We start from the raw sequence: 15633 nt of genomic DNA, 5'->3' as shown, positions 1-15633 counted from the left end.
TCCTCAGTTTGTTATGTAATTAAGAAATGGCAGTTAACAGAAACGGTGGAGGTTGAGTTCTGGAAGCCCAAGAACACTTTCAGGAACTAGAAAGGCAAATCAAAACCTCAGTTTGACTGCAAGCCTTCAGGAAGATTTAGCAGACTCTGGAGTGGTGTTGCACTAATCTAGTATGCAGTGTCACGTGCACAAATGTGACCTTCATTCATGAGTCATCAGAAGAAAAATATCCCTGCATCCACAAAATTTTGTGTCGAAGGTTTAATCTAAACAAGGCTGGTGCATTTTGGAAGTCCTGTGGACTGATGAAGTTAAAATAGAACTTTCTGGCCACAATGAGCAAAGTTATGTTTGGAAAAAAAAGCACTTCCCTGGTAGAGGGAAGAATTAATTCAATTACATAACAGCAAATCCTTGAAACAAAATATAACATTTCTAAAAATGCAAAAGATAAAAACAGGATGACTTCTACAATAGGATAATGACCTAAACAGACCTCAAAATCCATAATGGACTACTTCAGGAGGCATAAGTTGAGGGTTCTGCCACGGCCTTCACAGTCCATCAATTTAAACATCAACTAAAATCTGTGTATAGACCTCTAAAGAGTAGTGCATGCAAGGCGGCCCAAGAACCTGAAGACTTTTGTAAAAAAGAATGGGTGAAAATCCTCTAAACAAAGAATAAAAAACTCTTTTCTGGCTACAAAAATTGTTTACAAGCTGTGACACTTGCCACAGGGTGTCTTACTAAGTACTGACCATGCAGGGTGCCCAAACCTTTGCTTCAGGCCCTTTTCCTTTTTTAGATTAGATTAAAGAGATCCTTATTAGTCCCACAATGGGGAAATTTCACCTCCGCATTTAACTCATCCGTGAAGTGAAACACCACATACACACTAGTGAAGACACACACTTGGGGGCAGTGAGCACACTTGCTCGGAGCAGTGGGCAGCCCTATCCGTAGCGCCCGGGGAGCAGTTGGGGGTTAGATGCCTTGCTCAAGGACACCTCAGTCACGTACTGTTGGCTTTGGGGATCGAACCAGTGACCTTCCGGCCACAGGGCAAGTTCCCTAACGTCCAGCCCACGACTGCCCCATTTTTGTTATTTTGAAACTAGAAAACATGGAAATAAAACAGAAATCTTGCTTGAAATGTTAACGAAATGTGTCTTTGTGTCTACAATTGTATACGCTCTTTCTCTTTGTTGTCCTGTTTAGTATTTATTGTTATGCATATTTATTGTTCTGTGTATTTATTATCTGTTGTATTTACTGCATATTCTGCACTTGTTTCACACTGTCATACATCTACACTCTATGTAATTCTGAGTACTGTGCTGCCGTTGTGTGTCGCACCATTGTGCCTTAAAAACAACATTTAATTCCAATGTATAGACGTTATATTGAGGAATGACAGTAAACACACTTGTCTTGACTTGACTTAACTTGAAAAGACGCATCAGTATGTATGAGTGAGGCACATGAACTCTACAGCAACATGGAAGCATCCAACTATAACAAGCACTTTGACCACATTATGCCTGTGTGTGTTTCTAATCCACATTAAGACCTGCAACAATCTGTGATGCTGTGGCATGCAGAAGTACTTTTTTGCAACAGCTACCAATATCTGCAAATCTGGATTATGGCGATTGCTTAAATTACCTTCATCTACAAGCACTCATTCTCACTCAAGTGCACACAAGACACACTTCCATTCATAGACTTTCACCCTGAACAACCTCATTAAGCCTCAGTGTCATTATAAAGGCCAAGTTTGTGCACAACAACAAAGGTCTGTTTCCAATTACGAGCACAAGCCTCCTTTTATAGATCAGAAGGCTTTCTCAAGTGGAGAAGCATCAAGTAAACATTGGTCAGCTGCAGCGCAGTGGACATACCCCCTTCACGTGCCACAATGTGGTTCAGGTTGACAATGTCCAGGATGCCTTCCAGGTCTTTGTCTCTGAAGCCTTTGTGGTGCATGTCCTCCAAAGAGTCGGGGTAGATGACCTGGTCCCGTAGCGTTCCGACAGACATGTAAGGCCTACACACACACACACACATTACAATGCAGTGAGACAACATGCAATACATCAATGAAACAACAAAAAAACACTTTGTTTACACATCCATAAATGTTATATTGCACAACTGTTAACATAGTTTATTGTTACAGTACATAGCCACTAGTTCATTCACTGGAGAGGACATGCACCACTGCATTTTCAACTGCATAGTATTTATGCAATTTAGCTCTCTAGTATGTTTTACAGACTTCTAGTTCAGTATGAGTTTTGGAGGATGAAGGATTTTTTGAGCTATGCATGTGTTTTTTAATTGGCCATATAGCCAAATGGTTAAGTTCCTTGTCCCCTGACTGAGATAGCAGAGTTCAACCCTAGCGCAGAGAAGCACTCATTAGGTTTTTAACAGTTTGCCCTGCAATGATATGAAGTCTCTTTGATGCTGCACGTATGAATGAACTCAATATGAAAATGTCTTGAAACTGGAGATCTAATCATGCTTGGGTATAAAAGGAGCATCCAGAAAGGCACACTCCTCTGTACTCAATTGTAATGTGCAACAGAAGCTACATGTCAACACCATTCAGAAGTGCTGCCAAGTTCTCTGAGTTTGGTATGGTATGAAGGGTGTGTTGTTGTTTAACATGAACATCTGTGAACGCAACATTAACACTGAAAGTTATACACACATTTTGGAGCAACATATTCTGCCTTTTAGACACTGTCTTTTACAGGGACATCCATGCTTATTTCAGCATGACAACACCAAGCCACATTCTACACATGTTACAACAGCATGGCTGTGTAATCAGAGAGCGTGGGTGCTAGACTGGCCTGTCTGTCTCCTACTGAAAACATGTTGTGCATTATTAAGTGCACAATACGACAACAAAATTCTTGAGTGGTTGTGCAGCTGAAAACTTGTGTAACTGGCAAAAAATCTAATTGATGTCTTCAATCCCCAAATGTTTATTAAGTGCTGTTAAAAAGAAATGCAATGTAACACAGTGGTAAACATGCTCCTGTCCCAACTTCGGAATGTGTTACAGGAATCATATTTGCATATATTTATAAAAAGACAATAACATTTGTAAGATAAAACATCAAATATTATGTGTCAACGTAATACAGGTTAAAAGAAAGTTTACTAATCATTGCTTTCTTTTTTTTATTAGAATTTCACATACTCCCCCAACCTTTTTCAGAACAGAAAACTGTTTTTTTCTGGCTGTTTTTGAGTTAAAGTGGTGTGAAAATGATAATGTTATCATGGGTGTATCATGTCTGTCTTGCTGGAGGGCCACTTGTAGCTGTGCATAATATTTGTATAAGACCAGAACTGAATGTTAGGTCATTTTAGGAAGAGATTAACTTCAATTCTGTAACATGTGTATTGTATTTGGCTCAAGTTAGCCAAACAAGTTAATAGCTAATCTAGCTAGTTGACCAGATAAACTTGGTTAGCCTAGACATCAAACTAACATGCTTTTTCTTAATGCATGGTACTTTACTTTGGATAAGCCACTGTTTATGAGTGCAAAACATTGGTCAGGTGTTCTTTGTTTTGGGATTATCTTTTTTTCAATTTTTTCAAATTGAACAACTGTTCTTTTTTTAGGAATAGACTTATAAGTAGTAGAATATAAACATAAATTCATTAGATAACTATGTCATTAATAATTAAGTAATTATGTAATTACATTTATGCAGTAAAGCAATGCTGAGATTTTCATTGGGAGTGACAAGGATGGACAAGATTAGAAATGAGCAGATCAGAGGGACAGTGAAGGTGGAGCAGTTTGGAGATAAAGCCAGAGAGGCCAGGTTGAGATGGTTTGGACATGTGTTGAGGAGAAATAGTGGATATATTGGGCAAAGAATGTTGGAGATGGAGCTGCCGGGTAGAAGGAGAAGAGGTAGACCTCAGACAAGGTTTATGGATGTAGTGAAGGTGGACATGGAGATGGTTGGTGTAAAAGTAGAGGTGGCAGTGGATAAGGCAAGATGGAGGCAGATGATCCGCTGTGGCGACCCCTAAAGGGAGCAGCCGAAAGAAGAAGAAGATTTATGCAGTACAGCAAACTGACAGTAATAACTAATGAGCCATCACAGGACCAAAACTGTTCCAAGACCAGCAGTGAGGAGTGACCCATTCCTAAAGGCAAGTGCGCCGTCTGTCTCTTCCTGCTTCTTATTAAATATTCAGTGGTCTCCAGGGCCTTGTGTGTGAGCCTTCAGGATGTGGTAAATATTTCACTAGCAATGGCTCTGGTTTCCAGCCCTCAGCAGCATCCCACAGCTTCAATTACTGCTCTCTACTGTTACCCCCACATGGGCCACACCACCACCAGCACACAGCACACAGTATGTTAGAGAGTCAAACACACTGTGTGTGTGTGTGTATGTGTGTGTGTGTGTGTGTGTGTGTGTGTGTGTGTGTGTGTGTGAGAGAGAGAGAGTATGAATGGATAGTTGGTTGTGCTTGGTGGGTGTGTCAATTTCTGACTGACAATTTTTCATGATGACATTGTCATAATTTTGTGTCTCTAGCAAGGGTTGTGAATCTGAGCTGACAGAAAATCGATTCAATATAAGATTCACTGGTTTTCCAATGCCATTTGATACAATAAACAGCGGCTTGATTTGACTGTATCAGTACTTTTAATTTATTATAATAAACATTATTAGTTATGAATCAAAATAAAATTACCAAACCTTTAAAGCATCCAAAGCTAAAACTGAATGTTGAAAGAAAAGAACGTCTTTTTATTTACCTTTTTTTATATGATTTTGAATAAACAAATTAAACACAAAACTTAATTTTTATTACTGACAAAACCTGCGTTTCAAGTAAAAAGGGAGTTCTTCATAAATAAAAAAAACAGTTTATATAAAATAAACTTACTAAAATGATTAGAGTATGTAGGCTAAGTTATGTGCCATGAAATTCAATAAATGAGTCTGCACTGACTGGTGCAGGAGAGTGAAGGAAACAGTGTTTTTAATCATTTCTCCTTTTCAGTATCATTCAATGGTTTGTTAAGTGTTGAATTTTGACACTTTGTTGATTTTTTGGGGGTTAGATCTATTAAGGTCTATTTCAGCAAAGATTCATTGGCCACTTTTGACCAATTTTCTTCAAAATGTTTCAATGTCCAAAATTTCAGTGCATCACTAATTATTATTATAATGAATTGAAAGTACTGATATACTACAAACTCAATTCCAAATAAGTTGGGGCAGTATGTGAAATGCAATTAAAAAAGAATGCGGTGATTTATAAGTCTACTTTAGCCTTGAACTAAACAAAAACAGTATAAAGATAAGACATTTAATGTTTTACCTCTTCAGCTTCATTGCTTTTGTAAATATACATTCATGAAACTGAAGTCTGGAGTTTCTGAAATGATTTAGAAAATCTGGAGAAATCTCTGCGAGTAAAAGGTAAGGTCAAAACCACAACTAAATGCTCACGACCCCTGAGACTGCACACCATTAAAAACTGGCATGCTTCTGTGATGGACAACACAACATGGACCTGGGAATATTTGGAAAAACCACAATACATATTGTAGTGTGACAGTGATGTATCGTGCTGCTTTCAAGACAACTCCAAACTCAACTCACAGCTTCTTACTTTCTGTCTCTAAGCATTCACTCCCCCCTAAACTGTTTAAAGTTGGAAAAAAATGAATGTTCACAGCATGTTTACATTTATTTGGCTGCTAAATGTATATAAAAGCCTTTACACAGACTGTATGACCATTAATACAGGGCCAAACATTACATAATAGTTGGGAGTTTGACCAAAAATCTTGCACAGACTGACTTCATCTATGATAACATCTACATATCCATATCTACATATAAATAGTATGTCATACAAAAATAGAAACGTGTCAGTCTGCTGAAAACGTAAAACTTCCCAGTACCAATGAAGTCATGAATGCTGCATTACACCCCCTAGTACTCTCACCTCTGTGGGATGTAGAACATGTGCTGCGGAACAGGTTTGTACAGGAGGCCACCGTAAACAGGCCACAGGCCGCTGAGGATGCGGAACAGAGAGCTTTTTCCACAGCCGTTAGGTCCTGTGATGAGTAAGTGCATGTCCTCCTCTACCTGCACACCATGCAGCAAACACACACAGCACACACAGTGGACAGGTGTTAGTGAGTCAACAACATGCTTGCAATCCCTCACAGGGATCTCATTCAGTGAATATCTACTATGCAAAAGGAATGAAGATTCATGACAAATGTTCTATCACTCATGAAAAAGAAAGCAAAATGTTTTAACTCTTAGGGAACTGCAGTTACCAACATGATGTAACCTGATATTATTTCTCACTTTCAGCTCCTTTTACCAAGCCGGGAAATTCTGTCAGAAGTGCAGATTCTAACATACATTATATTGCCAAAAGTATTCACTCACCCATCCAAATCATTGCATTCAGGTGTTCCAATCACTTCCATGGTGTATAAAACCAAGCACCTAGCCCTGCAGACTGCTTCTACACACATTAGTGAAAGAATGGGTTGCTCTCAGGAGCTCAGTGAATTGCAGTGTGGTACCGTGATAGGATGCCACCTGTTCAACCTTGCTACTAAATATTCCACAGTCAACTGTCAGTGGCATTATCACAAAGTGGAAGCGATTGGGAACGACAGCAACTCAGCCACGAAGTGGTGGACCATGTAAAATTACAGCACGGGGTCAGTAGATGCTGAGGCGCATAGTGCGCAGAGGTCACTAACTTTCTGCAAAGTCAATCACTACAGACCTCCAAACTTCATGTGGCCATCAGATTAGCTCAAGAACAGCGTAGAGAGCTTCATGGAATGGGTTTCCATGGCCGAGCAGCTGCAACCAAGCCTTACATCACCAAGCGCAATACAAAACGTTGAATGCAGTGGTGTAAAGCGCCGCCACTGGACTCTAGAGCAGTGGAGACGTGTTCTCTGGGGTGATGAATCACACTTCTCCATCTGGCAATCTGATGGACGAGTCTGGGTTTAGCAGCCCCTTAGTTCCAGTTAAAGGAACTCTTAATGCTTCAGAAAACCAAGAGATTTTGGACAAATTCATGCTCTCAACTTTGTGGGAACAGTTTGGGGATGGCCCCTTCCTGTTCCAACTTGACTGCACACTGGTGCACAAAGTAAGGTCCATAAAGACATGGATGAGCCAATTTGGTGTGGAAGAACTTGACTGGCCTACAAAGAGTCCTGACCTCAACCCAACAGAACACCTCTGGGATGAATTAGAGTAGAGACAGCGAGCCGGGCCTTCTCGTCCAACATCAGTGTCTGACATCAAAAATGTGCTTCTGGAAGAATGGTCAAAATTCCCATAAACACACTCCTAACCCTTGTGGAAAGCCTTCCCAGGAGAGTTGAAGCTGTTATAGCTGCAAAGGGTGGGCCGACATCATACTAAACCCTATGGATTAAGAATGGGATCTCACTCAATTTCATATGTGTGTGAAGGCAGACGGGCGAATACTTCTGGCAATACAGTGAACATTTTCTTTGCAGACAAAAGAGGAAATATTTTATTTTCATGAGTTATTGTTTTGCATATAGTGTCATATGAAACAAAAGCAAATCATTATCAGTATTATGCAAATTATCATCCTTTCTTTCATTTTCATATGCCAGTATTCACTTTCACATGTTTTTTTTTTTTGTTTGCACTCATATAGCAATTTGTGTATACTGTATTTCTGTATTTGTGTTTATTAAAATCTGTCAGCATGCATACAGATGGTATAATATATAATATTATACCATCTGTATGCATGTATAAATATGTATAATATACATATTTATTGTCTATTTTCTTAATTTATATATATATATTTTTTTCCTTACTTTTATTGTTTGTCTTGATAAAGAATGCCAATCAAATGTATCAATTAGAAAACGAATTATGTAACTGCATAAACAGTATAGAAAGAATAACTGTAAACTTCTAAGGGTTAAAGCAGACCATGCCTGGGTTTGTGTGATGTCTGAAACCAATTTGTAAGAGTTACAACAAACGTTGACCTCACCTTGAAATTCAGGCTGGAAACAACAACATCCCCATTTGGAGTGATGATGGGTACGTTCTCACACACTATACCTTTATCTACATCAACGACTTTCCCTAAAAGGAGCAGAAACCATATAAGACATTCATTATCTTAACCAAGATTCCTATTTTCCTTAAACTGAGCAACACTGGGATATTTAGTATCTTTAAACTCTACCAGCTGATAGTAAGAAATAAAAGACAACATTATTAATTCTGTTTTGATTCTATTACCACGCTGGCAGCTACTGATAAAATAAGATGTGAAACTATAGAGTGGGAAGGGGAAGAGGGAATGAAAACGAAACCATGACAACAGATACAGTTACTGTCTCTAGAGGCCCAGTCTAACTAATGCAAATCCCATAATGATCAGGGCTTTTGTCACATCGGAACACTGGCACACACTCTGACACTCGGAGTAGTGAATGGTGACACACTGCCTACATTTTCAGCTTCAGTGAACAATCAGAGTGGAATGCAGTTAATTAAATGTTTATAAATGGAAATGTTTGTTTTGATCAGAGTAGCCAGAGCAAAGTTTATTCATATGCACGTTTACTTAAGTACGGTGGTAGTTTGTGATAAAAATATCGCAATCTTGATCTTGGCAGACATTTTATATTAAGAAAAGTATCACAATAGCATTGAGAGCTTGTGCTATGTCTGTCCACAGGCTGAGTGGTGTTGATTTTCTGTACTCTCAGTTTCAAAACCCCTGAGTGGTCTGGCAAAAAGTGCTAGCTGTAAAAATGTCTCACTAAAAGCTCATGCCAGACTGAACCAACAGAATATAAGATGAAACCTCACAAGATTCAAGCTGTTACTATGCCAGGACGTCCTAAACTACGTTTTTGCTCTGTCATATCTCCCAACGCATCTGAACCACTCATGAACACTGATAATTGCTCAGGATTGGGATGTAACAGAACACGAGTATTGGGAATTGGCAATATGTGTTCAGAACATAGTAATCAAGTATTTGTATTCAGTCCAAGTTACATTTTGCGAAGGCAATTTTCTGAATGCAGTTACCTTTTAACAGTTTTTAGAGAATACTTTTAGAATACTTACCCACTAAATTATAAAATACATATCAGCTTTCAAAGAACAGCATCAGTGCTTATTAAGTAACTATTTTTAAATCAGCACACAGCAGGTAAAGGCTTACTGTGAAAAAGAATTAAGAAAATGGCATCTTTAACCCTGAAATTCCTGCTAAAGCCTGAGTACACTGATAAATCACTGTGATGAGCCTCTTTTGATGGATGACAGGACGTAGTGTGGACATTTTCTTGAGTGATAAGCTTAGCTTTTGCATTGTGCTGGACATGTGCATGCATTCTGGGGCAAGTTACATGCATATCATTACCTGAAAGCCGCATAGACACTCATTTTACAGTCAAATTTGCAAGATTTTGTTACTGGGATATGGCAAATTGTTGGCATAGGTCATGAACGTCAGTGGAGCAGCAGTGGACTGAAACAGGGCATAAAAGCCAAAATGACATTGAGAATTTTGTATTTCTTTTTGTATTTATTTACTTGTGAAATAAATAAAATTACTGCAGAGTTTTTCCCGTGCAGTATCAATACGCAAATATCTCCTGAGTATGTTACCTTTTATCTATTGTACTGGAATATATTATACATTTGAAACAGTGTGTTCAGTATTAAGCCATCACAACCTTTTCAAAGTATTCTGCCCAACCCTCTAGCTGGTACAGGTGTGCTATGACCTGGGATAAAACAATATTGTACACATTCTGGGGCCCAACAAAGAGCAGGTTGGGACACACTTAAGCAACTGAACACAGGAGGGAGTGTGTTATCTTGAATAACTGTGATGTTATTTCTTGTATATGTATTTGTATATGTATATTTCTTGTATATGTTTTGCAAAGTAAAGCAAAATAAGCCTCAGCCGTAGGCCCAAACATATTTCTGATATTGGTAATGTAATGAAATGTAAGCACCATGTTAAACTGAAGCTGTCCACAATTTGGCTTGCAAGCAACAGCAGTTTCAGAATTTTATTGACTACTAACTCATTTTTTTGGGGTTGCTGGTAGGCAAGCGGTAGGAATGGTGAGACAGCCAAAAATAAAAGACTGTAGGTTTAAATTTCATGACTGATTGAGTATAACTGGACAAGGCACTTAAGCCCCCCCACTGTCCCAGGTGCAGCTGCTGGGCTGCTCCTAGACTGGGACTAATCTGGACAAATTTGCTGGGCAAAATGACAAATTTCCCTTGTAGGATCAATAAAGTGCATAACGCTCCTCTTATGATCCTGACTAAAGGATGGACCACAAGTCTAATGATATCTTTCCAATACATCCATTTTTTTTTTTTTAGAAAATGTTAATGGACAGTTTAAGTTTAGTAGCAATTTAGAGTAAATCAGTCATTGAATATATGTAGAAATACGTAGAAAGCTAAATACGACTCAGTATTAACTCTTGTCTGGGTGATGAAGTGAATGAATTCACTTGTTTGACTTGAGGGTAAAAATAACAAACAGACAAATTAATTATTTTACAAAACAAAACAAATTTGTTTCTGAGAAAAGAGAACACATTTTACCAGCGATAATTTCAGCATGTAGTGTGAAATTTTATGTGTAGAATTCCCAGCAGAGTAGCATGCTGAGGTGTGTACATAGTGTTTACAATCAGCAAATAAGTTCACATCTTCGTCAGACCTGAAGGCTTCACTACAGGGGCAGCAGCTAAGCTAATCAGTCAAAAAGGTTTTGAAACCTCAACAATCAAGCCAAGTAAATCCAAGGGCTAACGCTGACATGCATTCCTGCTCGGAGCGATGAATTTTACTGGGTGACCTACGAGAAAGACCAAGGGATGTTTTGTGTTGCCTGCCATGCAAAACACAATTACGCTGATAAGTTACATAGCTGTTATCTGAAAAAGTAACCATCAAAAGTGTCCTTTTTTTGGATAACATTCACTTTATATGGAGTACAGGAGCAGGACTCAGCTAACGCTATCTAGGTAGCGTCTTTTTAATGACTTGTTGAAAGAAGGCACTCTAGCTGTTTTACCTCAGTAAACAAATGAGAGGATAGTGAAATGTGATGCTGTTATCAGACATAACAAAAACTTCTCGACCAATCAGACTGTTGCCATATTAGGCTGTAAACCACCTACTCCTGTTTCTGGGTCTTCACCACTTTGCACCAACTGTAAATCTGTGTCGGCTCGTGAATTCATTACTACTCCCTCGTTAATGCTGTACCTTTGATCTCCAGAGGCCCATCAATGTGCAGCTCATGCTGTCCCCCACTCTTCTTCTCCCCAGTCACTGTTGTCGTGGAAACTGTGGCGCGCTTGTACACACCCCTCTGCACCTCATCAAACACCAGGAACATGTTGTGGACGCGAGCTGTGTATCCGGCCAGTTCTGTGACCTGTAGAGGACAGGAGGAGATTCACATGTGATATGGTAAAAATGTCCTTATTCAGCACAGCTGCGTAAAAGAGAGCATGGATTTGACCACCTTTAAGGACGGTATGAACTACTCTGTCTGATTCAGCAAACAATGTGGAAACAAGCAGAGATTTGAATCAGCCTCAGTGTGTGAAATCAAGCTCCACCCTACCAGTACCTCATTTACATATCATTTACATGAAGCACACCCTAATTCATGCAGATATTTCAATAAGGGGTCAATACAATGACAATACTGAGTTTGAGCCATGAACTTGTAGATGGAGTCTGGGGTGGAGTGATGAGTACCAAACTTTATAGTGTTAAAATCACAACAATTGGAAAGAATAAAAACTGAAATAAACAAAACGTCTCAGTTTTTAATACTCATGCGATTGTTTATTTTCCTAAAATAACATATTAAACTCCTTATTAAGGCAGTGTATTTGATTCACTAGCCATGTTGTGTATTTGATTTTTTGGGGCAATTTCAGTAGTACAAGGCAAACGTCCAGTGAGAAATATCTTTTAAAGGGAAATGGAATAGATGCAGCATTTGTTTTATACCAATGTGCATGCAAAATAAATAGCATTATTATTTTTTTGATGTTTATGAGTGGTAATATAGAAAATATTAATGATTATACTTTGGTCAGTTAACTGCAAATCAGGCTTTTTTGAGGCTATTAAACTATACACTCAAATTTACACACTCATACCAGGCTCGGGTTTGATCATACAGATATGCCAAAGATGACACTGATTAATAACAACGCTGTGTGTGAAATTTCCATGTATTTATTTTATTGGACGTTTTATTTTACGGACTGATTTGACCGTATGCAGCTTTGGTGAATAATTTTGGCCTTTTGCAGCTTTGGTGAATAAAATTGGGCCAACATGTATCATATTTAGTTTTTTCTGAAGTCTGAAATCAAGTTGGAATGGACAAAATGCACCAGAAAATATGGTGGTGCCACAAACTATGAGATTTTTAAAAAATAAAACGTATGAAAAAATAAACGACTTAAAAAGGAGTAGCAGGGAAAAGGAGTTGGTAAAATAAATTAATAAAATAATTAGATGATCCAATCCATGTCTTGTTAATACATAGTTTTAATGTAGTCTTTTTTATGATACATGAAGTACTGGCGATACCCGATACCCATAATTCTTACAAAATCAGAACTTCTCTTCGATAACTGTCCAACCCTTTCCACGGGTCACTCAGACCTCACTTGCTGAATTGGGTCAGCTCTATATTTACCAGAGCATGGCTTAGGACAACATTGCCCAACAACTGCTATTTATTAAAAGTGCGTTGAGTGAGCCGGCATTAGAGCAAAATTGCATAAGCACGTGTAAAGAGGTTTGTGCAAAAGGCAGTGTTGTTCAGTGAATGGAATCCTCTCACAAATGTTCATTGTTTGGAAAAATCTAACATGACCCAGCAGCCTCTGCAGCAACATTGTCTTCTCCCTCAAGTTTACATGAAGACAGAGAGGCTAATACTATGAAAAAAATGAAAGTATCGACAACCTTCAGGCGTCAAGATGCCCTACTATACAGGTACAAGTACACATCTTAGCTGTGCTGTACATTTCTTTCTCATGAGCAACTGAAATGGCTAAAGGTGGCATGTCAGAGGAAATCAGATAATCCGCTTGAATAAGGAAGTCAAACTAAAATAAGTGAAAAAAACTGGAGTTTCCAAATCTGTTGAAAAAAGATTACAAGACGCAGAGAAAGTAGGACTCCTAACAACCATGCCAAGACCTGGCAGACCACCAAAACCATCACCATCAGATAAACAGAGCTGAAGGCTTTCATCTTTGAGAAAGAGGAGTAAATCTAGCTCCACTCTTGCTTCAGATTTCTGTCCATCCTTCCAGTGTGAACCGACAACTCAACACAATGGGTCTGAAAGGATGTGTAACTGTCAAGAAGCCGTTACTGAGAAAAGGATATAGACAAAAATAAAATGAAAATAAAAAATAGAATTAGAAGACTGTAGCTGCACATCTGAGATGCGGAGTAAGGTTTTATTAGTCTGTTTTTAAATGAGAATATTTGATTTTGTAAGAAGCAGAAAATGCAACCAATGTCTAAGAATAAACTGTGGAAAACATCTCTGCAGATTTCTTAAGGAAAAACTGCAAGTCTGTTTGAGATTACTAAACAATCTGTGGTTTGAGGAAAGCGTGTGATGTTTGCACATGCTGATTGCTGTAATCTATGAGCTTATATGCTTCCGGCACTAGATACGCTAGCATTGTAGCTCCTGTGCAAAGAACCAAACCTTAAACAACAGACCATCAGACCAAACAATGTCCATCCTGATCAGCTACATTTGCACTAAGGGGAAATTTGTGTAGAATTGATCTTTGGCAAACTATCACTTTAGGCTGATGCAAAACAGTGGGAACATTTAAAGAGTATTAAATTGCATTTAGAGAAAACACTGAGACATATGGAGACACACAACCTCCCCCAAGGCTCTCAAGTTAAATGGGGAGACACTGCTACCTTTAGGGACAACAAGCGTCAAGAAACAAAGGTGCTGCTTCAGTGTAGCCATGGTGATGAGCACTGTGTTCCTACGAGGTGAATGAAGCCCCTTGAGAGTTGAACTAAGGAAATCCTAAACCTCACTTGTCTGCTTTTTAATAACTACAGCTTTGTTAAAAAAAATAAATGTAAAAGATCCTTTGACACCGTGTCTTACTTAGATTTATTTCTAAAATAAATTATTTTAACATTTCAATTTGTTACTATCAAAACAATCACTCAAAGCAGTCACTACCAAAATTGTACCAAGTGTTTTGGCAGTGACTGCTTCAGTAGAGACAATTTTAGCTTATTTTGTGCAAAAACAATGGCCTGTACATGGCTACCAAACACAGCTTTGAACAGCCGTACACACAAAAAATCTATTTTTTTTTTTTATTAAAACACAAAACGTTAACTTGTTTCAGTAGTGACAATGTTTAATGTTACACACTGATTTTCAAACTTTAGAACACATTTAGTTTAAAACATTGGGCTCTAACTGCTCACCATGTGGCCATGAGGGACAGGGATGCAGTCTCACTTCCTGCTCTAAAATGCAGGGGGATGGCTAAAATAACGCTCCGCCTATAACCTAAACCTTTGTGTTTCAGTCATGAATCAAACTTGGCACTACTCTTTCTTTTTGTTTGTTCTTGCTGATCAAACCTCATTAAAACAAAATACTGTGACGCATATTGCTCATCATGAAAAAGTCTCAAACTATCATGAAATAAGTGATCACAGAACTTACATATGAAATTTTCAGCAAATTCTGTAACACATTCTATGTATTTATTAGCAAATTCATTTTGAAATACAATGAATTAAAAGCAATTATTTATCCATTCATTCATTTATGAGTTGAACATAGTGGGACCAAATAAAACCTACAGTATAATAGGTTATAATACCATCTTTTGTACAGGCCACACATTATATTTTTTTCCAATATGTTAAATTCAGCAAATTATTAGTAACGGCAGAATGTACAGAAGTGGACATAATGGCCTGTATTTGAGTAGGATGTTTGAGCTTGAGCATCTGTGACACAGGCCTGACTGCTGCTCCCTGCTCAACAGATGGTAGATTAAATCACCCAGTAGGGCTAAGCCATCAGAGAGGCGGGTCAGAAGCAAGACACAGCGTTAAAGTCATCGATTACAGGCCAGCTTTCACTGCCACAGGGCCGGGTGCCAAAACCACAAAGAAACAGAAAGGGTTGTGACTTGGGAGCTGTGATGTTACATCCATCACTGCATGTGATCCTGTGATGTTGTGAGGCTCTATGATGAGCTGGGCTGTAATCTTGGCACATTAGCTCAGGAACAGGAAGGCACTTGCCCTTTAGTAAGCACATCTGGCATAGAGGCATCCAAACATGCAAGTAATAGCCTGTTCAGAACTGTTCTCAGTTGCGTACATTTTGTTTTTGTATAACTCCAGGCTCTCCAGCAGTTTGCGCACTCTGTGGTGGCCTCCACAAAAAACCCCCACAAGAATTCATCATGAATACAGAATATACTTAAAATGT

At 38.6% G+C, this 15633-nt stretch overlaps 1 protein-coding gene across 1 annotated transcript in view; it reads right to left on the bottom strand.

Annotated features, from left to right (window-relative positions):
• Positions 1-15633, bottom strand: part of LOC108427069 (ATP-binding cassette sub-family D member 2) — a 29274-nt gene that overhangs the window by 8092 nt on the left and 5549 nt on the right. Inside the window, exons 4-7 of the mRNA XM_017696991.2 lie at positions 11361-11532; positions 8086-8180; positions 6007-6152; positions 1905-2050 (exon numbers count right to left, since the gene is read on the bottom strand). Of these exons, the coding sequence (XP_017552480.1) occupies positions 1905-2050; positions 6007-6152; positions 8086-8180; positions 11361-11532 (559 nt within the window). The remainder of the gene's footprint in view (positions 1-1904; positions 2051-6006; positions 6153-8085; positions 8181-11360; positions 11533-15633) is intronic.

The sequence above is a fragment of the Pygocentrus nattereri genome, chromosome 1 (genome assembly GCF_015220715.1).
Source record: "Pygocentrus nattereri isolate fPygNat1 chromosome 1, fPygNat1.pri, whole genome shotgun sequence".
Classification (NCBI taxonomy): Eukaryota; Metazoa; Chordata; class Actinopteri; order Characiformes; family Serrasalmidae; genus Pygocentrus; species Pygocentrus nattereri.
Note: the sequence above shows the minus strand (reverse complement) of the source record. Positions and strands in the feature narration are given on the sequence as shown.